Source organism: Pagrus major, chromosome 11 (assembly GCF_040436345.1).
Source record: "Pagrus major chromosome 11, Pma_NU_1.0".
Lineage (NCBI taxonomy): Eukaryota > Metazoa > Chordata > Actinopteri > Spariformes > Sparidae > Pagrus > Pagrus major.
The window spans coordinates 13,952,714-13,979,994 of NC_133225.1; the positions used below are offsets into that span (position 1 = coordinate 13,952,714).

At 40.8% G+C, this 27,281-nt stretch overlaps 4 protein-coding genes across 6 annotated transcripts in view; 2 read left to right on the top strand and 2 right to left on the bottom strand.

Annotated features, from left to right (window-relative positions):
• Positions 1-1,505: 1,505 nt before the first annotated feature.
• Positions 1,506-6,005, bottom strand: LOC141005334 (uncharacterized). The gene is made up of 8 exons (XM_073477167.1): positions 5,835-6,005; positions 5,434-5,556; positions 5,122-5,286; positions 4,790-4,876; positions 4,564-4,707; positions 4,352-4,474; positions 4,215-4,265; positions 1,506-4,114 (listed from the first exon to the last, which is right to left on the bottom strand). Exons 1-8 carry the CDS (start codon positions 5,899-5,901, stop codon positions 3,327-3,329), a joined length of 1,548 nt encoding a protein of 515 aa, XP_073333268.1. The 5' UTR covers positions 5,902-6,005; the 3' UTR covers positions 1,506-3,326.
• A 1,445-nt stretch (positions 6,006-7,450) lies between these two features.
• LOC141005446 (torsin-1A-interacting protein 2-like) lies at positions 7,451-12,062 on the top strand. Of its 3 annotated transcripts, none has more exons than XM_073477303.1 (8): positions 7,451-7,537; positions 7,803-7,828; positions 8,186-8,264; positions 8,472-8,552; positions 9,101-9,283; positions 9,595-9,747; positions 9,859-10,113; positions 10,300-12,062. In XM_073477303.1, the coding sequence occupies exons 3-8, from the start codon at positions 8,231-8,233 to the stop codon at positions 11,064-11,066; spliced, it is 1,473 nt and encodes a 490-aa protein (XP_073333404.1). In that variant the 5' UTR covers positions 7,451-7,537; positions 7,803-7,828; positions 8,186-8,230; the 3' UTR covers positions 11,067-12,062. The 3 variants fall into 3 exon arrangements, with proteins under 3 accessions (XP_073333404.1, XP_073333405.1, XP_073333406.1); XM_073477304.1 differs by having other exon boundaries at positions 8,189-8,264; XM_073477305.1 differs by having other exon boundaries at positions 9,598-9,747; positions 10,300-11,158.
• A 577-nt stretch (positions 12,063-12,639) lies between these two features.
• olfml2ba (olfactomedin-like 2Ba) lies at positions 12,640-21,019 on the top strand. Its single transcript, XM_073477009.1, has 8 exons — positions 12,640-12,807; positions 12,943-13,206; positions 13,442-13,549; positions 15,374-15,535; positions 17,057-17,285; positions 17,635-18,651; positions 20,132-20,308; positions 20,406-21,019. Exons 1-8 carry the CDS (start codon positions 12,640-12,642, stop codon positions 21,017-21,019), a joined length of 2,739 nt encoding a protein of 912 aa, XP_073333110.1.
• Positions 21,020-21,786: 767 nt separating this feature from the next.
• Positions 21,787-27,281, bottom strand: part of atf6 (activating transcription factor 6) — a 33,754-nt gene continuing 28,259 nt past the window's right edge. Inside the window, exon 16 of the mRNA XM_073476929.1 lies at positions 21,787-23,866. Within this exon, the coding sequence (XP_073333030.1) occupies positions 23,670-23,866 (197 nt within the window). The 3' untranslated portion in view covers positions 21,787-23,669. The remainder of the gene's footprint in view (positions 23,867-27,281) is intronic.

A 27,281-nucleotide genomic window follows, 5' to 3' on the forward strand; every position in this document is an offset into this window, starting at 1 on the left:
GTCTCTGCGGTTCTATCAGCATTTGTCCACAACAACAACATACAACAGGATATTAATCCTCCTGGGTACTTTGATTATTTTTTCAATAAATAGCCAATACTTATGTCTGTAATTCTCTTGTTTTTTTTTTTATCATGTCAGCTTTAAGTGCATGATGTCATTCAACTGAACTGTTTTCATTTCTTAATTTCATCGAAGCCCTGCAATATGTCCTTAGTCATTTTACTCCCTTTTTTATTCTGGCCTGACAGACTAACTGTGATATGATGACCTTGTGGACAAATCAGGTTTAAAGAGTTGCAGATTTCTGACTCATATTTCTGAAAACTTCTAGTCATAACACCGTATACCATATAGTATATACCATACATAACCCCCCATACAAAAAATAAAATGGCTCCATACAGCTTGTCCGCTTGTCAGAGGTCCAGAGATCCCAAAAAAGGGCGTTATGAACATCTTTTCAAATCAATTTGAAGATCTCAGGGCTTTCTGGAAACTTGGATTATGGGTGGTTGTTTTTTTTCTTTTACATTTGAAGTCCCCATCTACTTCAGTTGTTTAGCAGGATGCTCTTATGCCGTTTTGCTGTGAAGCTCCAGAAATTGTGGAATTTTGTGGACTATGAAACTTCACCTGACTTTCCGTCCACCTGGGGGTTAAGACATAATAACAAATTTTCACTCATTGGCAAACTGTTCCTTTAAAAAGGTGCTATTTGTAAGTCAAGTTAAGTTTTTAGTCTCATTCCCAACTCGTCAAAAACTGATGCTTTGGGATAGCTGTCCCTTCCTACAATCCCAAAGCGTACGAGGTGGGAATGAGGCTCAGCTTTTCTTACAACTAGTGCCTTTAATGTGTAAATCACAGTTGTTTGATATGTAAACAAGTAATTATAGAATATACTGTGGCTTTAAATTCTTGTCTACCGTCATGTTCGTGTCAAACCGTAACTGTATGATTCTCAAGAAGGGAGCAGCCTACAATAAAACCACTGTTGTATGGAGAGGCACCTATTAACTACTTAGCAAATGATTGAACTTGCTGTGACTTCCTTTTTTTGTCAGCACAACATAGACACTGTTCCAGTATTTACCAATTTTCCTTTTGGTTTCCTTTTGGTGCACAGGAAACAGTTTAAAATATATTTAGATAAGTAATGTAGAAGAGATATACTATCTGTAAACGTTGCTCAGTCAGGAAATAGACATTTGAATTCTACTGCTTTGTAATTTTTAATCCTGAAATACAGTAATCAACTTCCTTCAGTACTGACTCATACCTCTTAACTGCTTAGTAAATGATTGAACACCTGCTTTGCTATATATCCAATTTCCTGGTTATCACTTTTACAATACTTATCAAGAAAGGCAGGCTCATATTCTTTGCTTTATGACAAGTAGAGTCCAAATGTTGTTTATTTATTTGTGTTATACAGTCACAAGACGAAGAATCTTCTTAGCGCTGTTCCAGAAACAAAGCAAACCGTGGGTTAGACAATTAACTCTAGTAGTTATCAAAATAATCTTTATTGAAAATGTACACATATTCATATGAGCACAACAAAATTCATCTCAGAGGGATAACGTAACGAGGAATGAGTGGCATCACAGGAAATAAAACAATTTCCTGTACTTTGGAACTTAAACTTGCACATATCTAACTACAAGAAACCTTGTTTGGGTTGTGATGTTGTCAAGATAGTTATCAAATGATTGATACATGTTTTGGTACTGCTCAAATAGTCTTCTCTTCTCAATATGAATGTTTAAGGCACATTTTGCGACTTGCTGACTAATATTTAGTCAATTATCTTTACAAATTCAAATCACTTAGTGAGAACCTATCTTCGTTGACAACCTTGTAAGTACGATTCAGAGGTTTCTAACATTTCAGGTGCAAAGAACAAACCTTTTTATATCCAATATATATATATACAGCTATCAAAAATATTTCAATCTAGCAAAAGAGACAACAAATCACCAATACACACATTCAGAAAAACACAAAGAATATAAAATATTTATCTTTTAAAAAATCCAGTACTCTTATCAAGATGGATATTTAAAGCAAAATCAAACATTTTTAGTGCAAAAACAAACCGATTGCGTACACAGGAGAACAAAATGAAGGGACACACATCTTCATGGGGACATGAGACATAAACAATAAAACAGTAAGACAGCAGTCGCCTGGTAGATTTGACAGGACAAGAAACATTAATTTCCAACTAAAACAAAATTAAATAGTTTCTGTTAATTTCATAGAACAAACCAGTGTAATCAATACTGATCACTTACCAAAAAAATATCCTTGGATTGGAAATGTCTGTTAAAAAGATGTTGATACAGATTTATGGTACAGAACAAAGCAAAAACTAATTTATAGGGATGCATGATATATATAATGGTTTCCATACATATATTTATCTATTATTACTCCAATTATATAAAAGTAGAAAAATATAACCAATAATAGCCAGATTGCTTTCAATGACTGACCAAGGTCAGCATCTACACACTAGTAGGTGGTGGTATGCACATTTAAAGTTGGTTTGTGATGTGCCATCACACACAGAGAAGAAGAAAAAGAAGAAGGACTCACTCCACTCACATGGAGTCAAACTGTTGCACCTGTGTAGCAGCATGCAGTGTACACTAAAGGGCCAAACATGTTGTTGCCAGTGTGGATGTTATTTTCACAGTTTCAGAGGAATACAATACATGTTCGTTCCTAAGTCTCATTAGAACTATCAAATATTAAAATCATCACTATTTATCGTTGCCTTTCTTACTCTCAGGACTGCATAGTTACTTTTTTTAAAAATATTTTTAAAAAAAGCTAAATTAACGTTTTCTTATTGGAATCAGGCATGTGAAGCACGTAGTTACTGATTATTGGTATCAACTGAAAAACATCCATATCATGCATCCCTACAAATGTATCACATCTTGTATGCTGTTTGCTTATTCTGCATGAGAATAGAAATGTCATGCCCTACTTTGAGAGTGGAACGATGGTGTAATACCACTGTTACATCCTTTTGCATTTCCTGTATATGTACACATTTGTAAAAGCTCAGTGCTAGACATCTCTGTGAGCAGTCAAACTGAATCATCAACATTGGACTTTAACATAAGAACAATCTCATCCGTGTCAAAGAGAGATTATTACAACCTTCAAACATCTGAACTCAAATGTGAAACATAACAGCACACACTATACTTACACGTTACTTCTGTTTCATCGCTCCTGCACATTGTGAAGAGGATGACGCTGGTTCAAAGTGGTATACTGGTATTCCTCTGTGATACCAGCTTGCTTCATCAGCATCCTTTCTCCTCTACCTCCTTCTCAGACACCACAGGCAAGATGAGATGGGAGATGCGGCTCCACAGCCCACCATACTTGTCAATGTCCATCTTGTTGAAAGCAGCTTGGCTGCTGTTGCCTACCAGCCTTTCTTTGACATAGTCGTGCACCCTCTCCTCCACTTCCTTCAAACTCTGCTCACCACTGACCTCATCTTGAGGCAGTAACACAGTAAATAACAAGAACACCTGTTTGTAGGCGGCGGTCTCGTGATCACAGTAGCGATAAAAAATGAGTGTGGAACCTGGAGGCAGCTCTTCGAAGCGATGAACGATGGCCACGGGTTTGTCTCCTTCAAAAGCTGCTCGAAACTGGCTGTCGATGTCCAGCTTCACGTCGTCACTGTCCTGGTTGGCTTTACTGGCTCCATCGATGTGGAGGACAGAGGCGTTGAAGGCGGAAGAGAAGGCAGAGGCCATACCCTGAGCCAGGCAGAGCAGCGTCCTCTCAGCTCTGAGGCCGGCAGTAAAGATCAGACTCACTGGCTCTGTGGGCTGGGCTGTTCTGAGGTGCTTCTCCAGACGGATCTTGCTCCTCTCCCACACCACAGGCCGCTGACTGGGGAACTGAGTCTTTAGAAGAGTCAAGTGATCCGCAAACTTTTCTGGTTTTATAGCTCTGGATGGATTCTCTCCACCACCTGCAGTCCTTCTGAGTACAGGAATGATCTTGTACGCCAGCAAGACAGCAGAAGAACTGAGCAGTATCAAGAGAAGCAAACGGCAGAGATACAACAAGAATCCTGACAGGACACAAGACAATATTAAAATTAGTAAAGCAAAGAACGTAGAACAAGTGTCTTTGGTTTTAAAGATAAAGTTATTAAAGCGACTCTAACTTACCTCTACAGGAACGTCCAGAGCTTCCTTTAATAACAGCAGGTTTCTTTATCTCTTTAAAAAGAGAAAATGTCATTAAATCATTGTCAAAATGTGAACATTAAATATTGCTAAGGATTGTCTATATGAGGCTACAGTACCTTGTTTTTTGTGCTGAAAGGCTTTTTTTTGTGTCGGAATGTTATTCACACGTTGTCGTGCTGTGTAGGATTTCTCTGAGACTGGATACATGCTTGAGACATGGTTGTTAACTGCTGGTGTGCCTAAAGATGAGGCAGAATGTGTTTATTCAAAAATCTGATCATTTTCAGAGATTGACTAAAATCTGGCTAAATAAAAGTGTCTACCATACCGAGGCTCTTGATTTTGCCCTCCATCGTCCTCCTGTACTCCTTCATGCTGGTCTTTGGAATCGGCACATCATGTCTTGTCGCTGGTGATCTGATTTGCGTGGCAGACTTGGTGTCCTTTTGTGGTCCTTTTGTTGACATATTTTCTGAAAACAAACAAACCAGACTGTAATATCTTTCCTTTATGTAATTATCTCCATGCAGAATGAAGCTATGGTAATTTCCTACCTCTCTTGGCTTCATTTACAGCATGACTAGGTCGGCAGCGTTCACCAAGCTCAACGCGAGGGGATAAAGTCACATCTCCTTGGGCACCTGTTTTATACAGAGGGAAAAACTATAAAGCAATTAAACAGCTTATTTCCCTGTGACAAGATCTGATTGTGGCGAGAAGTCACGAAAGTCCACCTACAACAAAGATGTCATGTTTGTCATTTGATAGCACCTACATGCATTTGATGATGCATAAAAACACAAACAGAAAAACAATCAAACAACACCAACAAGAACACCTGCTTGTATGCGTTATTCTCTCTCTCTCAGCTTCATCAGCTGCTAACCTTGGCATATTTTTGGATGACGAGTGTCATGAGAGGAATCCTGCCCAACAGCCATTTCCTGGTCTTCATTTCTCTCCAGATCTTCATCTGACTCCTGGACATCCATCTCATCACCACTGCCGCCTGCTTCTCCAGCCTCCAGACGACTTTTCTTGCTCGGGGATTCTGTTAAGAGACAAACAACAGTCTCAATTATTTTTTTTTTACACCACCTGGAATGAAACTGACTGAGGGTTAAGTGTTGTTGTAGATAGATAGATAGATAACTTGTAGATTGTAAATAGGCCTATACTGTTAACTGGAGCATCCCACCTTCATCCTCTGAGCCACTCTCCACATCCCCGGAACCATTGACAGCTGCAGCAGGAGGTCGGGTTTCTAAACGCCTTTTGGCCCCCTTTATGGGACTCCTGGGGGTCGGCTCATGAAACAATACTAAGTAAGTAGCAGAAAGAAAGAAATTATTATAGAAGGTGAGCATCCTCAACCATTGTAGACTAGTTCAATAAAGTGCTTAAGAAATGCTAGGCGTTAACGTAAAGTTAATTTGCATGCAACTCCCTAGTATTCAACGTCCATATTGATAAAAGCAGCTAACGTTATTCAAAGCAGAAACTGAAGGGGTTTTGTTGTTTCACTTTGAGTGAGCTGAAGTCAGCTAGCATCGAAGGCTAAGGTAGCTAATTGTCAATAGTAAATTCGATCAACTTTACCCGAGGAGATCCTTTTCGATCGTCTCAAGTGGGCAGACTTCGCACTTTCAGAAGCCCTGGAATCCATTTATGATTAGATACGAAACGAGCGATGCCAAAACACCAATTAAACAATGAGACGACACATCGTGTTCGCAAACAGAAACAGACAGGCTTCCTTCCTGTATATGTGAGGGGAAACATTTTGTGACGGGACGGTGTCCGGTGTCGTGCCCATACGTAGACGCCTCATTGAGCGCTGGACCGTACGTCGACGTCGCCGCCATATTGGAGCAGGCAGATCTGCCCCGTGAGCTAATACAAGTGAATGGAGTGAACTTTAGAAAGCTCCTTCTACAAAGTGCTATAAGCTAATGTCTCTCATTCACACATTCACACACATACGAATATATTCATATATATTCATAATATATTCTCTTCTAGCCAAAGATACTAGGGGATACAAATTCTGGCAGACAGGTTAACAGTCTGAAATAATATGTCCCCCCCCCTCAAAATGGACAGATGAAGCCTCACCATCAAATGATTTATTTTATGTGTACTTCAGATAATACTCTATAACCTCTGTGATTATGAACAAGTTTCTTCTCTTCTAGCCAAAGATATGGGGGGAGACAAATTCTGGCAGACAGGTTGTTTGTCTGAAATAATATGTTTCCCCCCCGAAAAGTGACTGCACCCTGTAAGTCCTTATTGCAAGGAGTGATATTGACCAAATTCACTGTACATGCACCTGGTTTCCTCTACTATTAATGCTGAAAAGACAGAGAATGTAACCTCTCCCAATCCAGAGTTACAGGGTGCAGTCATTTTTCGGCAGGGCCTGCCGAAAAGTGACTGCACCCTGTAAATCCTTATTGCAAGGAGTGATATTGACCAAATTCACTGTACATGCACCTGGTTTCCTCTACTATTAATGCTGAAAAGACAGAGAATGTAACCCCTCCCAATCCAGAGTTACAGGGTGCAGTCACTTTTCGGCAGGCCCTGCCGAAAAGTGACTGCGCCCTGTAACTCTGGATTGCAAGGAGTGATATTGACCAAATTCACTGTACATGCACCTGGTTTCCTCTACTATTAATGCTGAAAAGACAGAGAATGTAACCCCTCCCAATCCAGAGTTATAGGGTGCAGTCACTTTTCGGCAGGCCCTGCCGAAAAGTGACTGCACCCTGTAAGTCCTTATTGCAAGGAGTGATATTGACCAAATTCACTGTACATGCACCTGGTTTCCTCTACTATTAATGCTGAAAAGACAGAGAATGTAACCCCTCCCAATCCAGAGTTATAGGGTGCAGTCACTTTTCGGCAGGGCCTGCCGAAAAGTGACTGCACCCTGTAAGTCCTTATTGCAAGGAGTGATATTGACCAAATTCACTGTACATGCGCCTGGTTTCCTCTACTATTAATGCTGAAAAGACAGAGAATGTAACCCCTCCCAATCCAGAGTTACAGGGTGCAGTATATATGTATATATGTCTATGACTACACCGCCTTCGCTCAATGAATGCGCGCTCCCGCGACCAGGGGAAACAGTTTCTGTCGGGGATACCTACATTGGCACGACACCGGAAATTGCTCAACACCATAGAAACACGGGTGGTGGGGAAAGGTTCCGTCCTGTGAGCTGTCAGCGCGACACACGTAGCTACAAAGATAAGGAAGGCTAATGTTGGTCAAATTTCACGGGGATGTGATTGAAGGTACGTTTGTTAAGCATTAGTCGTTACACTTAAAAATAGGTCAGTAAGTTACACAATAGCAGATATTACTGACTGAAGTATTACTTTGCGTAGCTTTGCTTGTTTAGCTTAGCTAACGTTATGTCTGTCAGTTAACCTGCTAGCTAGTAAACGTTAGCTAACCACCAGCTACCAGCTTCGTTTTCGGCAAGCAGGTTGAGCTAACAGCGTTGCTAACCTGTAAGTTAAATTAACTAGCTAACTATCATCTTCGCTTTGCTTACAGGGTCTGCTCGCACCGCTAAATCCGTGGTAAGTTTGCCTCCAAATATTTGTTTCAACATTAGCAAACCCCGGAAAACATCTAAACAGGCATTTAAATGATTCAAGCTGTGAGTTTGAATATTAATCGTTATGTTATGTGCTGAGAGGTTCACTTTAATGTTGGCTTTCAGTTTCAATTCACTGTTAATGAAAACATCGAGAGTTCAGACTGTTTTGAAGAGTAAGGAAAGAGTGCACTTTAGCCTGTCACTGCTGACAGGTACATAACCGGTTTTACAACATCACATTGAACACTAGACGAGATTATGTCCACACCTAATAAATGGGCGTGTGCGTTAATAAAAACAATGTCGTATACTATCTTTTTGTTTTTTTTTAATGCAGCAGCTTTCTGAAACATCTTGAGTGAAGTGCCCCACATCTAAAGACATGGCAGAGCAAACCCCCCATGTGGACACAGCAGGTAATGAAACACCAAAAATACTGACAATAATGATAATAATAAATATTATTTATATCACTTTTCCTTACAAAGTTACAAAGTGCTTTACAAAAGACCAAAGACCAGATATCATTTACATTGGACGAGGAGTATATTAACAAATCATTTACAGCAGTGGTTTATATTTACCTCATATGTCATTATTAACTTACTTCTACTTTATTTCAGATGTCAAGCCTGAAGAAAGACAGTCAGCAAATGAGGATCATGTTTCACCATGTGATGAGCACACACAGGGAGAGACAGAAGGTAAAATATTCAAGCTATTCAAGGTCAATCATAATCCATTCGATGTATCTTGACTAATTGTGTTTCTGCATCTACATGCAAAAGACATGGAGCAGGGTGATACTAAAAGTAAATATATAATCATATCAGTATTTAATTTAAATAGTCTTTCATAAACAAACATTCAACGCCAGGAGGGTATCCAAAGAGAATTCCTTTGACCAGTTATTTATTCAATGTGGTGGTTGTTTCTCTTGCCCCAACGTAATAGTATGGTTCTCTTGTCTTTATGTAGTGTGCTCATGTTTAGGTAAATGTGACACAGGATGTCTTGACCCTACACCTAACCTGAAGTTTGTATGGTTTGCTGTGGTCCTACAGTAGTTTGTCAGTCCTGTTATCCTTTTGCAAAGTGTCACCTACACCTTGTAAGCTCACTGTAAATGACCTATTTAGGCAAAAGGGTATGTTTTTGAAAAAAGGGGAAATGGTTAATAAAATTGGAAATTAAACTTTAGTCATCAGTCAAACTGTAATTAGATGACACCGGATTTCTGTTTTTACTACAGATGGTGATTCAGCTGAAGAGAAGACAGTGCCTCCTATAGATGGATCTTCTTCTCCAGATGAGCCCAGCACACAAACCTTGGAGAAGACTGTGGTGGACAGGAGCCCCCCACCTCAGGCTGATGATGGAAGTCAGGGTGATAACAACGGAGTGACAGAGAGAAATGAGCCACAGACCATAACAGGTGAGGAGATCTCCAGTGAGTGTTCCTGTTGAAGAGTTATGACAAGTGATTCAAACCGTTTTATTTATTTATACCTCTAATGTGTAATATGTCACAGTTTAAAATATTACTTTTGTAAGTAAATTACAGTGAGTTGTACATGTAGATGTAAGTACTGTTTTAAGGCGAACTTTGTGAATCTATCCTTCAATGTTGTGAGTTTAAAAAGGCAACTGTCATTGCACTGAACCTTTTTAAAATCCTACTTTAAATGTAACTGTACAGACGCTGATGTTGGAGCTCTTGTGGAAGTTTAATTATTTTAATTTCAGCAGGAGAATCCCACACTGGGGACAATAAAGCAACAAAAACGACCACTCAATCCACTCTGCATGACTGCAAAGGTGACCAAGCAGACGGACCAAACGATAGACTTAATGAAGAAGCCACAGGCACCAACAACACAGATGATGAAGCTGGAGAAGGTGAGCATGACTTTTCTGAAATTTCAATAACTGCAGAATTTTTACACAAATGTTTTCCAGTGGTTGCAGTGTGCAAGTTTGTTTTAACTGTTATTTTTTCCCACTCGTCAGATGATGGAAGCTGCCAAGAGAACACAACCTCCCCACAGACAGATTTGCCACAGGATGAGGAAGAGAAAGATGAACAGAAAAATAAAATTCAGACCATTGGTCCTACCACTGTGGGGACTGAACCTGGAAGTTTCAACCGGTTAGATGATGGAAGCGGCCTGGATATCCAGGAGAACACAACCTCCAGACGGACGGCCTTGCCACAGGATAACAAAGAGGAAAATGAACAGGAGAATAACATTCAGAGTCCTGGAGGTAACCTTGTTACTTTTGTCCTTAAGTTTTATCGTCATACATCACCATACATTCTCGGTGACTGTCATTAAAAAAAATAGTTCTCTAACATTGTATGTTGTGTATTGCTTCATACACAATCATAAATAACTTATCAATTACTTATAAAGTAATGATTTACACAACACATGTTCCTTCTTTCCATAGGAAATAGCAGATTCCTGGTAGCACTTGGTATAATGGTACTCGCCTTTGCCATCCTGGTGCAGCTGCTCCGCCAGTCTGAGTCTCCACCTCAGAAAGACGATGTGCGGCAGATAGACATCTTCCTCAGGCAGATGGAAAAAGTAAAGACCCAGTTTCCTAACCAGCGTGCTGAGGTCTGGAATCGGAGCAAGATCCACCTGCTGAGACATCTCCAGACAGCCCAGCCTACAGAGCCAGTCAGTCTGATTCTGACTGCGGGCGTCAGAGCTGAGCGGACGCTGCACTGCCTAGCTAAAGGCCTGGCCTCTGCCTTCTCTTCTGCCCTCAACGCCTCCGTCCTCCACATCGATGGAGCCAGCAAAGCCAGCCAGGACAGTGACCAGGTCAAACTGGACATCGACAGCAAGCTGCAGGGAGCTTTCGAAGGAGATAAACCTGTGGCCGTCATTCACCGCTTCGAAGAGCTGCCTCCAGGCTCCACCCTAATTTTTTATCGCTACTGCGACCACGAGAACGCTGCCTACAAGAAGACGTTTCTGATCTTCACAGTACTGCTGGGGGAAGAAGAGGAGATTCCTGCCAAGAGTCGTTTGAGTACTGTGGAGGAGATGGTGGACGACCACCTTCAGAAGAAGTTTATCTCTGATGGCCAGCCTGTATCTTTTGACAGAATGGACCTTGACAAGTACGGTGGACTGTGGAGTCGTATTTCTCACCTCATCCTGCCTGTGACAGCAGAGAAAAGGATGGAACATGAAGGATGTTAGGGGACACTCTTGTTGAACTTTTTATCTTAGCAGTAAACTACCGCCTATCAGGGCTGCAACAATTATTTTTATGGTCAGTTAATCTGTCATTTATTTTCTCGTTTAATCAATTAGTTGTTTGGTCTTTTTTTAAATTGTCAGAAAATGTGAAAAATGTGCATCAGTGTTTTCCAAAGCACAAGATGATGTCTTCAGATGACTTGTTTTGTCCTCAATCCAAAGATATTCAGTGTACTGTCATAGAGGAGCGAAGAAACCAGAAAATATTCACATTTAAGAAGCTGGAATCAGAGAATTTTGACTGTATTTCTTAAAAAATTATGCAAACTGATTCATCGATTATCAAAATATTTGGCGATGAGTTTAATAGATGACAACTAAACGATTAATTGTTGCAGCTCTACTATCTATCAGCTTTCTCACTGGATGACGGGTCACTCTGAGGCCTGCAACAGTGGTCTCTTGGATGGACACAGACTATATTGAAGCTCACTTCCAGATAAGGCATCAAGTAGAAATGAGACACTAGATTTTGCTATAGGACTTTTTTTAAACATTTCTTTGGACATTGATCAAGAAAAAATGTTTGACAAAAAGGCTGTGGTGCTCTGTTGTATTAGTACTTTGATCACATGTAATGTTAGACAAATTGCAAAATGAAAAGCGATTCAACTGGGGATTTGTGGATATGTGCAATTGTAATGCTAACTACTGCACTTGTGTAAATTTTTTATTTAATGTAAGACACGATTGTTCTCCTATGGATAATGATCGCACCGAGATAAGAGGCAGAACTATTCTTTTAGTGTCAAAAGCACTCATTTTTAGATGATTGTTTTTCAAACCTACGGTACATGGCACCACAAGCCTTGTCTGAACTTCCCATGCTCCAATTTTCTGTATACATATACGTGCATCACACTAAAGGAAGAAGTCTGATGAAGATCGGTGCATAAATTGAATGTGCCTTAAAGTCTAAATAAACAAGTACATGAAGATGTTGTATTTGTTGTCATTGTAGTGAACACTGCGGCGGCCAGAGGGCAGCAACACCTCACGTGAGCCTGCGCTGCTGGGAGGCGACTGAGTGGCATCTGATCACTATGCAACAGGCTGCTACTTTGAATTGAACACGAAATGTGATTTAAAACCTTAAACTGCAAGTCGAAGCTCAAAGGAAATTCACGATTAGCCTGAAGCGAATATTTAACTCAGGACAGATTAATTGTGCCGCACATCGTGTGTGTGAACGGTCGTCTGCAGCAGCTGAACTCCTCCTGCCAGTCTGATCAGATCCGCCTCCTGTCAGCGCTGCCCCAGCATCAGCTCCAGCAGCTCCAGCAGCAGCAGCAGATGCCGGCTGCTCTCTCACAGACTGCGCGCTCTTCCTGCACCCGCGTTCACTGTGACAATGAAAAAGATGACCTCGCGCTTTAAAGCTTGATCTCGCTGTCTAATTTTGGAGACAGAAGCATGACATTTCCTTAGCAGCTGAATTAATTGGTGACAGGCTGTGCCTGCCAGCATACTTTCAAGATTCTTTGTCTTTTCGGCGCTCTGTGAGCCTCGCAACATGTGCAAGTTATGCATTGTCATCCTGATGTGCTGTGCGTTTGTGCCACGGAGCTCTGCAGCGCCGCAGACCCGGGGTGAAGATCCCGGGTCACAATTTGAGAGCGCGGCAGAGCAAAGTGAAGGGCTGCAGGAGGAGATAGATGGCCAGGAGAGCATCCTCTCTAAGGTAGGAGGAAATGTCCCCCTCTTTTCACTTCTTTGCCTGTTGTTTTTTGTGGACATTTCATTATTTCGTGCGTAAAAATTCAAACGTTTTTGATTGAGCGTGGTGGAAAATACATTCGTCCTCTTCTCTTTGTAGCTGCTGGGTGATTATGACAAAGTGAAAGCCCTCTCGGAAGGCTCTGACTGTCGGTGTAAATGTGTTGTCAGACCCCTGAGCAGGAGCGCCTGCCGGCGGATAGAAGAAGGGAGCGCCACAGCGCAGGACTTCTACACTGTGGAGACTATCACATCTGGACCAGAGTGCAAGTGCGCCTGCATCGCTCCTCCGTCAGCGGTCAACCCCTGCGAGGGAGAGTTCAGGCTGAAAAGACTTAGGGAAGCTGGAAAGGAGAATGTCAAGGTGAAGTGTCACCCTGTCCACTTTCTGTGCACACTAGAGCCTCTAAACACACAAGTCCCCATGCGCCAGAGCCTCTGGGCTGCTGTCAGCTCGCCTGTTCATTTCTGAAGAGGCCTGGATCATCTTATTCATTACTGGAGATTCAGAGTTTGGATGGGAGGCGCTGGGCCCATTTAACATATGGCATGTCTTGAATTGGTAAACCCTTTTGACGGAATCCGCTTGATCATTCCAGCTGTCCACCATCCTGGAGCTGCTGGAGGGATCCTTCTATGGCATGGATCTACTGAAGCTGCACTCCGTAACCAATAAGCTCCTGCATCGCATGGATCATCTCGAAAAGGTACATTAACAGTGTATCTTTCTTCTTGAAATATTCTGCAAAATGGTTGGTATGACATAAGTTCAAACTGGTGGTAGCAGGTGTGTTTGGATCCTGGATGTAGTGGGTCCAGTAAAACTCACTCTTTAGACTTTATTTTTAGCTGCATCTGGAAGGAGTGATCAGGCTTTCCATCGCACCTGGAAGATTTTCAAAAGAAACCCTTTTTTCTTTTTATCAGTTGGTAGATTTGTAAATTACTTTTTAGTTTAAATAAATTATTAAAGGATGGAAATACTAACCAAATGTTTGTTAAATTATGTAGAATAGTATTTGCTAAATGTATCAGATCAAATGAAATGGTTTAAAGGTGCACTATGTAGTTTTTGGGAGGAAATTTAATCAGATGGGAAAGATCTTCATTGACTGTTTGTTTTTAACTAAACAAAAACAAGTTTAAATAAACAATCTGTCTTCATTTTCATGACTGAATAAACAAACTGACCTCAAAGGACAACACAATTTCATACTATTTTACTTTGTTTATATGTGGCGGACCCTGCCACCTTTGTAGCTCCAAACAGTGTTCTTGGGACCTTATTTTCCTCTGAGAACAGCTTGTTTGTATAATTACCTCCTAATATTCTTGATATTACCTTTCCAAGTTTCTGAATTATTTTTCCAAAACTACATAGTGCCCCTTTACAGTACAAATTATTTCTCATGAACTCAGTGTTAATCAGCCATAAACAATCTGCCTTTCAACAGTGAAGTTATTGTACCTAAATGATTCATAAACATCATGAATCATAAAGTTGTCCCGCCCAGACAGGTGCAACAAAGCTAACTACAAGCTTACATGCCCAGACAGAGAAGAGTCTAATAATCCAAAACAACTACAGACACCTGTGTGAATGTACAATGGGTGCACCAGCGGATATTAATCATTAAATAAACAAAATGTTCAACGTTATCTTGATTGGAACAGCTTGCATACAACAAGTGTCCGTACCACACTTTTAGGGTTTTATCTCTCCTCTATTAACAGCTTATTTGTTTGTTTTTAAATTTGTATTGCCTTTTATCTTGTGCTCCTGATCGCAAGTCAAGTTTTCGATCTGGAATCAAAAATGATTGAACCGAACTAAACTGAGGCGAGAGCTGAGCTGACTCAGTCAAACTTTCTCACACCCAGATCTCTGTGTCACTCCCTTATGGTACTGAATCACTGCGTGAAGTGGACTTAAAACACTTAATTGGATGAACGTTAATTTGATGGGTTACAGTGGCAATTCAAAACACTTGATTATGGCATCATGTACAACATACTGTGCCTGCATGATGTTAGAAAGCTGATAAGTGGGTGAATCAAGCATATTCATTATTGATGTTATTAGTTTCAGCTGTGTCTTGGTGTGACACGTGAAAAGGTCGACTGCTGAGACGTGGAAGTGTTGTGAGTGAAGATGCTCATGGGTTTTTAAAGTGCATTCTGGGAGGCACCTAGTGCAATCAAAAATGTTTGAGCATTCACAGACGACATCTTGCCACAATAGAAAAAAGCACAGGTGAAAATAAAATGAACCACGGCCAAATTCGGTTCAGTCAGTTTCAGGTTCCTGGTATCGTTCATGCTGGCTCACAGTCACATAAATTACTGTGACACTTATGACCGGCTATGACAAGTGAAGCTCTCTGCTTTGAATAATAACTTTTGATGACTCAGGATACTCTCCCCTTCAGCCTTCTGTTAGTGATTATCTCTGCTGATGATCGCAGCCCATTTTCCATTCAAACATGCACATGATTCTGCTGATATCTTGATTTGTCCCTGACTGCATGAAGGTGGTGTCTGTGAGCGACACAACGGATGTGGTGAAGCCCCAGGAGAGTCCTCCAGTCGAGGCAGATGTGACGGAAAGCCCGCCCACCCCTCCCTCCCAAAAGCATCAGGAACAGAAGAGACTCAGTGAGATCAATGGGGCCGCTGCATATCGAGACCCAGGGGTGAGTGTGACATCCTAACACTGATATCACAGGGTTAACAGATGGGGTCTCTGATGTAGAGGTAAAGAAAGAGACTAAGCTGTCAGTCCGCGTCAGTCTGTGGTGTTGCTAGTTCTTTCTTTTCCTGTAATATAAAAACATTGTAATAACTGCTTAGCTATTGGGGCCTAAAGTAACTGTTTATCATCGTTAATGCCATACCACATACAGTGCAGATAGTAATTACTTTGTTTCTTTACTTACTACGTTTCTTACTGCTACATATATTATACATAGCTACTTAAAGGTAAAAGCCTTTAAGTAGCTAATAATTACTACAAATTAACTTATAATTACTGTACCAGTTACTTATATTAGGTACAGGCAACTGAATTATCTAGTAAACACTAATTAAATAGTGAGCTGTAAGTTGCTACCACCATTTTCAACTAGTTTCCAACTACGGCTGCTCAAATCGAAATATTACTAAAATCGCAATATGGCCAAGTGCAATATCGAAATTGCAGAAGACGCTATTTTGGGAAAATGTTAATCATAATGAAGTACTGCAGTGTTGCAGAGATGCCCTGTCCTACAACATTTTGTTCTCCAGATGTAAGAAAACAAGTTTGTTCGGTACAGAACAATATTTCACGCACATTCAAGTGGGTTATAACTTCCTCTTAAGTAAAGTTTGTAGATGTATTCATGGCAAGATTATATCTTGTGTTCCATCCATGAATATTGTAAGACACATCCTGAAAGACAGTATTATATATCCAATGCAGTTGTGAAGGCTCTGAACACGTATAAAAGAAGTGATTGGATTCACATGTTCCATTATGAAGTCTTATGTTCCTGCAAAACAAAAGGAACAATTATGTGTTCTTTCCACAAACTCCTTCATAAAAATCACCGTCTCCACGATTAAGGACCAAAAATGTGTTATGGAGGTAATGGGAAGGTTTGGCAGACCCAGTGGACGACAGCAGACCTCAGAGCAGTGATTGTACCACAGGGCCCTGATCCATGGCAGCTTTAATATAAAGTGGAGAGTCTGTCCAACAGTGTTGGGCGGGACCTGCCCTTCACATACAAGTGATTCACTTTTTTAATATGTTTCGCAAGAGCAAAAAACAAGGTCATCAATGAAAACTGAGACTAAATTCCATATTTGGATTCAAAGTTTCCTCTTTATTAAAGGATAATTCAGTTTTATTGCAACTTGGGTCGCACTTTGAAGCTCTGGTCATCATTTCCATCGCTAATAGTAACATATTACTCACCACTTTAATTGTTGAGATCTGTGAATGAATGAGGCTACATAGCTAAAAAAGTCAGACAGTTAAAGTAACAAAAGATCAGATTGAGGTCAGATTGCCATACCCATTTCAAACAGACTCCAGTTTAAGTTTTTAAGTAGAGTTGCAATGATTAGTCGATGAGTCAATTCTTTTGTTTGAGTCATTTCTTTTTAGCAAAATGTCACATTTGTAAGTTTTGCCTTATAGAAGTTTTGTGTGTCCATCTGTCCACTAACAGGAAAAGTATGAGGAGAAGTTTATTGGGGAAAATCCATCCGTCCTACCGACAGATGGTTCTGCTCAGATCATTGAGGTCAGACCTCAGGTGACTCCCAGAAATGTGGCTAACAAGGAGGCTTCTCAGGTGTCAAAGACCAGCCCCAACGGAATGATCATCAGAGGAATGACTTTTTATAAATCTGAGCCTGATCCGATGGTGGCAGACGACGGGGAGCCTGGTGAGAACTGTGAGTGAAAACCTTCAGTCAGCTTTCAGGGCAAATAACTGTGCAGATGGACCTAGAAAGATCTGAAATCAAGTTATCATCCAATTCACAGCCATACTAAAAAGTATATCTTCAACTTTCCTTTACACATCTACATTCTAATTACCATGAAACATTAAGATATAGTCAAAAAAGCTTAGTGTTTACTTAAGTTGCCTGTCAGGACCATCTACGAGCTGCTGTCACTGCAAAAAAGCATAATTACAAATGTGCACTGTACTTTATTAGCTCAGAGACGACTTAGTTTTGATGGTATCGTATAACTGTCGCTCAGATTACTTGACCAAATCTTTTCTTTTCCTTTTTTTAGTTTTTGAGTATCATGGATTCAGTGGTGATGGCCCAATTAACCTCTTCATTGAAGAGAATCTTCTCCAACACAGAGCCCCTCGCCCCAGGACGAGGGAGGGACCAAAATCACTTCGACTGATGAAAACAGATCCTTTATATCATTCAAAGAAGACCAGCCAATCAGCAAAACCGAAACAAACTGAGCCCACCTCAGAAACCCATAGTGAGGTCATCAGTGCCATTGGAACCGCATCAGTGGATGTGTCTACAGATGCAAAGGGTGACACGTCAGTCACGTTTGGACCATCTACAACGACACAAAAAACCAGGAGCACAGAAGCTGCACCTCTGACTACTCAAAGAGCCACTGCAGGAATCACTCAGTCGCCAATCCCTCTGATGGCTGAACCAGCAGGCACTTCTTCAACAACCAAACCCTCTGAACATACAGTCACAAGGGGAATCCTACGAGCGTTCACAACAAGAAATACACCAACCACCATGATGGAAACCTCTACCCTGGAGGTGAAACAAAACATACCTGGCAGTACTACAGCTTATTCAAGCACACTTGTACCAAACCCAGCCACAGAGGCCCCAACTACCCACCCAACTGCCACGATGACCATCACCACCCAGGCTACCCGGACCCCGGCACCAACACTCCCCACGGCAGCCTCCACAACAGCCACCCCCACGCAGGCCGCCACCACAACAGCCACCCCCACGCAGGCCGCCACCACAACAGCAGAAAAAGAAACTGAATCCACCATCTTTTTAGGGTCGACTTCGCCTCCCACCACAGAGAGACTCATCACTTCTCATCACACTTCTCCATCTTTCACCACACCTTCGACTACCTCTTCTTCAACCACCACTACCACCACTACCACTACTACCGCTACTACCACTACTACCACTACCAGGCAGGCTGCTCAGGTCAGACGGAGATACAAAATCAGCTGGGAAGAAGAAAAGGGAGCGGAATCAGATGAGCCAATGCAAAGACAGCAGGAATCCTCTTCAAGAAAAGCCGGTAAGTTGAGTTTATATGTCGAATAAGGGGGTGCAAGACTGCGAGTCTACAGACACGCAAACAGCTTAATAGGCACAGTGGTTCTTTGAGCTCAATGCTAAAGTCAGCATGCTAAAATGCTAATGTTAAGCATGTACAAATACCATGTTAACCATCTTAGTTCAGCATGTTCTGTGGAACTTCTGTGTTGTGCTTAGTTTACGTTAGCGGAGTCCATTTCTAAACTAACGTTAGCTACTGTTGCTGAGACGAGGCACTCGTGAACATGCATGAAGTCACATCCTTTGTACTGTCGCTGAAAGTCAGACCTGAGTCCTTCACAAAGAAATCCACAGTCCAGCAGCATTAAACAACTTAAACAAATCGTCCGAACGCTTGTATAGGCAACCTAGAGAGACGGTGAGGGTTTAATTTTACTTTTGTCACATCACAATCTGCTCACATATGGCTAAAAGTAGTGATTTAAACATTTAGATTGCTAAAAAAGTGTTACATAGAGCCCCTTTAACTTGCATGTGAGCATATTAATCCGCTCTAAACCATAGATTTATATAGAAGATCTAGATACAAGGTGCAAAGATGGTGCCCATTCAAACCAAAGATTATTACTCGCCTAGCGCATACGCCAAAAAACTTTTCTGGCTTTAGAGTGAGAGTTACCCATAGACTTGACATTGTGATGATGTCATAGATTTTTTAATTGCTGTTCTCAGTTTATTGAAAGTTTTACACGTATAAAGCCCCCATTGATTAATTAATTGTGGAAAGAGTCATAATCGACCTTGTTTGCAGTTCTCGATGTCCTGTCAACAGTTTCACAGATGTCTCTATGGGTGAAATGCTTTTTGGGCCGCAGGGCTGCAGTACCGTGAGTGGCCACCATGCCAGATTGGAAGCAAGGCTGAGCGGCATCCTCCAGGGCCTTCTCCAGACACAATGAATAGCTGAGGCTGATGGGAGTGTTGTTCGTCTTGAGGCTAAATAGTCCTAAACAAAACTACTGGATAAAGTATTGAAGGAAAAGTTGGGGGATCACCAAAGTCCTTAGGTCTCTTCGATGAACCACGAATGAACAAAATTTCATGGCTATCCAACCAGTAGTGGTTGAGATATATCTGACCAAAAAAACAACAGACCAACTGACAGACCGCCAGAGAGGCTAGAAAAACGGCTTAGCAGATACTTACAAGAGCTTAACACCAACAAACAAGATATCCTGTGACTGACATCATGCCCCACCTCTTTACATATTCTTGTGAAAGATGTCATTTAGAAAAATATTATATTGATATCATTCTATGAATCACTAAACTTTGTAATTCAGCACTCAGTCCGCTGTGGGAACCTCACCCCTTTCCGTGATTCCATCTGGTTAAAACAAAAGCCTCTAATTATTTTCAGACTCTTTGATGGAGGTCTGGATGATGTTAAAGTGTTTTGTTTCTAAATCCTCACTCATGGCTCTCTGACTCGTTCACAGGGGAGTGTAAGGACACTTTGGCAACAATCTCAGAGCCAGTAACTCACAACACCTATGGCAAGAATGAAGGAGCATGGATGAAGGATCCAAAGTCTGGGAATGACAAAATTTATGTCACAAACTTCTACTATGGAAACAACCTCCTGGAGTTCCGCAACCTCGAGGTTTTCAAAGGAGGTAAGAGCAAGTACTCAACGCTTTCACTAAATTCTTCTTTGTTGTCATTTTGCTTTGATGAATCTCATGCTTCTTCATTTCTCTTTATCCTTTCTAGGCCGTTTTACCAACTCATACAAGCTTCCTTACAACTGGATTGGCACAGGCCACGTGGTCTACGATGGGGCTTTCTACTACTGCCGCGCCTTCTCTCGAGACGTCATCAAGTATGACCTGCGTCAGCGTTACGTGGCCGCCTGGACCATGCTGCACGATGCTCTGGTTGAGGAGGCATCATCACCCTGGGAGTGGCGCAGCCACTCGGATGTCAACTTTGCCGTGGATGAGAGTGGCCTGTGGATCGTCTACCCGGCGCTGGATGACGAGGGCTTCTTACAGGAAGTGATTGTTCTGAGTCGACTGAACCCCTCAGACCTGAGCATGGAGAGGGAGACCACCTGGAGAACCGGACTCAAGAGGAACCACTACGGGAACTGCTTCATCGTGTGCGGCGTCCTGTACGCTGTTGACAGCTACAACCAAAGGGACGCCAACCTGGAATACGCCTTCGACACGCACACAAACACTCAGATGATTCCCAGAATGCCCTTCACCAACAACTACACCTACACCACGCAGATTGACTACAATCCCAAAGAGGGTGTTTTGTACGCGTGGGACAATGGACACCAAGTCACATACAACATTAAGTTTGCCTATGTAGAGCCTTAGTAAGGGTTAGAAAGTAGTACTAAGTAATTCTATGGATTGAATGGATTGTAGATCAGTCCACGTGGCCTTCAGTATGGAGACAGATGAAGGCGAAATGTACAAATGTACGTCAGTATATTGTGACTAAATTGTTTTGTTCATATTATGATTTTTTTTACATTTTTAAATTTACAAAAATAATTGAAACAATGAGCCTGATTACTTAGTCAACAGATCAAGTTATACTGTATATATTGTGATACTGTAAAAAAAAAAAAAAAGCCCTGTGAGCTAAATGAATGTAGAAAGTTCACATAAAAGAACCAGTTGATAAAGTATACTCCCATATTACATTTATCTGTTTCATACACATGCTTTTGTATTACATTTTTCTTCCTCTTCATGATAATACCATAGATATCGCTGTTGACCTTGATCTTGTGAAAGCACTTACTCCCTGCATATCAGACTCTTTGGAGGCGATTACAATAAACTTCGGAAATGCTGAGAGAAAATGTCTTCTTTGTTTGGCTAATCACAGTTTAAGAGTCTTCAATTACAATTTATGAGCGTTAATTTGACAGGAAGAGTGTGAAGACAGAGCAAACACAAATACAGACAGAGAGAAGCAGTGTTCAAGCCTTTAATTTGCTGTTCCTGGATGTAAATTGAGTGACTGTGGAGAAAAGTACCCAGAACAGTCGATCTATTATACCTGTTGAACAAAAACTGAAATAATGCAGTTGTAGGTTTTCCCCCCAACAGCTTTAAGGATGCACGCAAAGGTCTATAGTTAGAGAAAATCCAGTGTTTATTTTGGTTTCTGCACACAATAGAATACAAAAAAACACAAACCTAAAAAAGTTAATTGTACTCTTGCTTGCACCTCCAGGAAGTTATGCTGGGATGCAGTGAATCAAATATTTTTGAAAGCAAAAGGGGAAAAAAAATACCCACACAGATGGCCTGGCTTAAGAAAACAAAAGCAAAGGCATGTTTTTTTTTTCGTTTTTTTTATGGGCATCTGTTGAGCTAAAACATAGCCATCTGTACAATCCTGTAGCTACGAGAAATGCACTTTCACACACAGAAGTATGGTATCCTGTTTTATCTACATATACAAAAACTGTCAGCATAAGCAAATAGTTTTCTAATGTTGATGATGTATAATTTCTTATTTCACACCAGTTTTACCCCGTAGTCAAAACAAGGTAACAGAAACAGTCATATAAGGCATTTGATGCCAGAATGCATCTTCCCAGGTTCTGCATTTACAGTGCAAATTTTTACAAGAAATTGGTGCTAAAATCTATCCAATAATTTAGCTCCATCACACAGTTTGAAAACAAAAGACACATTTCCAGTGGGTTGCAATTTGCAATTTCAATACAGGCTTAAGTGCACCAAATAGAAGTGCACTTTAATCAACGGACGGCGAAGTCGGGACTCAATATTTTTTTTATCAGATGTCAAACATCAACCAAACAGTTGAAGTAGAGGTTTCAACTTTGAAGAAGATACTTTTTTTTCTCCGTAAGATCAAATCTCTTAATGTCCACCCATTAAACTGACCCTAAATAAATCTCCCAGCACTAACATTTCCTCTTTGTTTCCTTCCAATCCACCATTTATTAGTGTGTACACAATATGTCATTTAGATTTTCTGTAGTCAATTAAAATAAACAGTTCCAACAAAGTGAAACCAGACAGATACAGAAAATAAAAACCAATGAATCTTGACAGAAGGAAGTAGTGACACGGGTCACACCACAGGAGTTTGTTTAATACAAATAAATATATATCTGAATCTGAGAAGCACAGTGCAAAGACCAAAAAAACTTAAATTCTTCATCAATACAGTGCGAAAAACAGAGCACCTGAAATCCTTGATTTAATGAAAACCAGCCAACAACATATTGGTCAGCCTTCACGGATCACCTGACTTCCTGAGTTCACTGACTTAGAGTGCTGCATCTAATCAATCTGGCATCTCTTACTCAATCACTCGTAAAACTTGCTTTAGTTAGAGGCAAACAGATGAATGAGTAAGAGAGACGATTACAGCACTCCATTTTGTGTAGATACAACCACAGAATTTGCTGTGCTTGTAAACACTGATATCACAAACACTCTGCTTTTAGTTAGGAAAATTCCCTGCGAGATTAATCTTGGGTGTATAATCATTTTTTCTGTTTTCTCCTCTGGCTTTGTAGCTTGTTCTAAAAACAACAACAACAACATAAAAAAACAAAAAGAAATGAAAAGAGAGAGCAGACTTGAGGAGAGCTGCTATGGGGTAAAAGTATTTGTGTTATGATGGGGTGACTCAGGGTTCAATGCTCGGCCTCCTGCCGCTAAGCAATTACCCTTATGTGGGGCGTCTGGGGTTACAGGGAGAAGTCAGTTTTGCCACACAAGGAGCTGCAGACTACCTCCGGATATCAGCCCTAATGAAGAATGTAGCTGACTGCTGCTGACAATTTGACCTAACTTTGAATTATAATGGCTGGATTTCATTCAAATCTACATCACAATCGTGAAGTCAGTGGGAGCACAACATATAAAATACACGTCATCACATTAAAAAAAAGTGTGATTGTGGTCTTTTTCTCCGTTTGTCTTCGTGGGTTTTGTTGAGGAGATAAAAATAATACAGGTGCTGATAGTGACCTTATGCAGACCCCATTAGCACACCGACAGGTGGTGCGGCCTGGTTGTCAGTCGGGGAGTGCTGATAAAACGTGTCCGTGCGGTTGACCCTGAGCAAAGGTGGAATGGTGGAGGACCTGATGTGGAGGATCCTGGTGTCCGTTACTTCACAGTCAATCTGCATCATTACCTCATACTTGTCTTCCCTGATGATGCTGTCTGTAATGGCAGGAAAGGAAGCAGAAAGTTGTTAGTTCTGGATTCATCAATAATAGGGCTGCTACTAACAATTATATTCATTGTAGATTAATCTGTTGATTATTTTCCCGATTCATCAGTTAGTTGTTCGGTTGATAAAATGGTGAAATATGTCGATCAGTGTTTCCAAAAGCTGAAGAAAACCAGAGAATAATTTACATTTAAGAAGCCGAAACCAGATAATTTTAACCTTTTTTCCTTAAACCAATTAATATTTTATCTAAATAGTTGACAACTAATCGAATAATTGTCTCAACTCTTTAATAAATGCATAAATAAAAACTTTTTTTTAGATTAGAGCCTGACCGATATGCAGTTTTTGGGGGCGATACCGATATCAATATTAGGGAGAAATAACTTACGATATCGATATATCGGCCGATATACACACGTTTTTTGCAGTGATCCCTCAAATGTTGTTATCAAACACAAAAATATAGAATGGAGGCAGGATATTTTACAGTTTATCAGTGAACTAAACTGAAATTTCGAAATTTCATAATTCTAAATCAGCCCGAGCATCGTTTTCTGCACTTGATCAAAAAGTTTCCATATCAGCTGACATCAACAACAATATCGGCCAACCGATATATATTGGTTGGGCTCTATTGTAGATTGAATCATTTATGTATTTGCTCTATCGCCTGTGGATTTATATACAGGCTACAGCTTTAACCAACTCAACACATATAGAGGTTACCAATGTGTATTCACATCACTAATGCTTCAGGCTTTTTGTCGTATTTGTTGCAGAAAGACTTGACATTTTATTTTGGAAGTGTCAAGGAGCTGGGGGGCTGAGAACAGATGGAGTCCAGAGGTGAGTCACTTACTGGATTTCTCCTTCATGGAGATAAACAAAACAGCTCTAAACAAGAGCAGGACATGCAAATTTGAGAAGAATAAAAAAAAGGAGGGACTCTGGCAAGAGTATTGGAGAGAGAATAAGAGAAAGTCTCTCTTTCTCTTTTTCTCTCTCCAATACTCTCACTGATGATGAGTCAGGCTTCTCGCTGAGTTCAGAGAAGAAAAGAAGAAACTCGGGCAGGATTGAGGGACAGAAAGTGATCAATGTTGATGAGTCAGGCTATTGTGTTTGAAAAAAAAACAAAAAAACCCAGAGACTGCAACAGACCACAGATGGTGTATAGAACGATGATAAACACAAAGCTCATTATCAAAGATGATCAGGGTCATCCTGAGGTTTGAGCGAAAAAAGTATTTATTCTGGCTTCATCTTCAGAAGTTTAAGTTTGGAACAAGATGCTGGACTTAGGACAGCGTTGTGTGGTTCATGGTCTGTGGTTTCCCACAGTCTTACTTTGCTCAGCTTAGGGGAAGAACATCCTCTAAAGTGGACACGCTTGTAAAGTTCTTTGCAAGAAAAAGCTCTTAACAATATGCTGAGGGATCCCTCGTGTATTTACATTAACAGACAACTTAAAGACTCTGGGCTTCCTTTGTATGTCAGCGAGAGAGTGGAGATGATAACAACATTCCCCATATGGAGCACACAAGACAAACACGCCTCAGTCAGTTTTAGTGCACTCGTATATGACCCAGAAATGGACCTGTAGGCGTCTTTAAAATGCCTGAGAGCACTGCGAGTTGTTTAAAAGCTGCAGTCTTTTTCCAGACACCTGTGCAACACATCAGCTTCTTCTGCTCTTCTTCAGGATTTCCACAGACGTATACTTCAGAGGCAGTTAAGAGTTTATCAGATCGTACTGTATGGCCAGGATACAATAGCACATTCGGCAGCCAGAGACTCCATGGATGTTCATATCATTAGATGGTTGGGAGACATAATGCTGAGTATGACTTCATCTGCTGCTGAACTTCCTCTTTTGCACCTGCAGTTAAACTGGAACTACTCAAATGGCTTTAGTGTTTGAGCAGACATCTCTGGAAGTCATCCTCTGGGTTCAGATTTTGCTCTCTGTCACGCTACATCAATCTAGAATTAGGCTTCTGCCTGAAGCAGAGCTGGGAATGTTATTTTCGGTGTATCTCCATATCACTTGATGAGATCACAGCTGCATTTTTTTTTACTCTTTAGTTCAAGGTCCTGTCATTACTGCACAGTCAAACCCGTGGATTCTCTTCAGTTCAAAATAAACTACCCTGACATTACCGCCACTTAGCTAATTTCAATCCAATAATAAACAGAAGTCCAACTGATCGGCAGCACAGAGTGGAAACATGTCACATGCATAATGCAGATGCAAAACACATGAGGAGGATGAATGAAATGGAAATCCCGTAAAATTATGATAGAGGTATAAAAGATTTGACTAAGAAAGCAAGCATGGAAGAAGAAAGCAGGAAGCCATATGGATGCAGAACTGGGCAGGAGGCGGCAGACTTTGGTAGTGAAGAAAACCATGTGGGTTAACTTTATTTAATCAAATTTTTTCTCTCTTCCAATTTTACAGGCTGTGTATCCTAACTTCCACTGCTTCGTATTACAGCCTTCATAGCTTCTGCTCACCCCTCCAGTGAGCTATTTTCACCATTTTTCCCATGTAATTACTGTTTTGCCCCATGTACTTACTACTCCACTGCATTAAGGTATTTTAAAATAAGTAATAAATAATACAATTTAATTCATGTCTCATAAATTTTACAGCTGCACCAAGTAATATTTTATATTAATGGTTCATACGACTTTATGTAATGTGTAGCTCGTAGTGATGAACCGACATGGAATTTTCCCTCGACTCTGTAGCTCCCCCTCACCTCTACAGAGTGATCTAGTGTCTTTCAGCTTATTGTTTTGGTTTTTATTGCACACAACTACACAGTTTGATATGTCAGGCAATGATATGTCAATGTTATGTTGAAATCTTGTAGAAAAAATAAATAAAAAAATAAACAAAATGTATTCAGGTTTGATAGCTCTTTATTTTGAGAGTTTGCTTCTGTTGCTCCTTAATGAGATACTATACCCCACAATTGTCATGTAATTGCCGAACAAATCCAAAACAATTACACTTTAATTTCTGGGCCATAATCTAAACCATTAACCAAATTGAAGATTCAAATTTAATTCCCCACACTGATTACATTCACCTTTCACCAAATTACCAAAATGTCTAAATTCTACTCAGCCAACTGCTTGAGCAGCAGCCTGAACAGTGAAACAGGAAACGCACAGACACGAGGCCCAACTTCAAACAAGCAGCTCTTTGAAGAAGCTGCCAAATCTACCATCCTGCGCTGCGTGGTCTCAATCCCCCTTTTACTAGTGCCATCTGGGGATGTTCCAGAAAGACTCAGCGACACAGTGAGCTGGTGTGTGCTGATAAAACCCTAATTTCTGGCAATGACGTATCTGAGGTAACCTGAGATCGCATCTCGGGAGGATGCTGGCTGC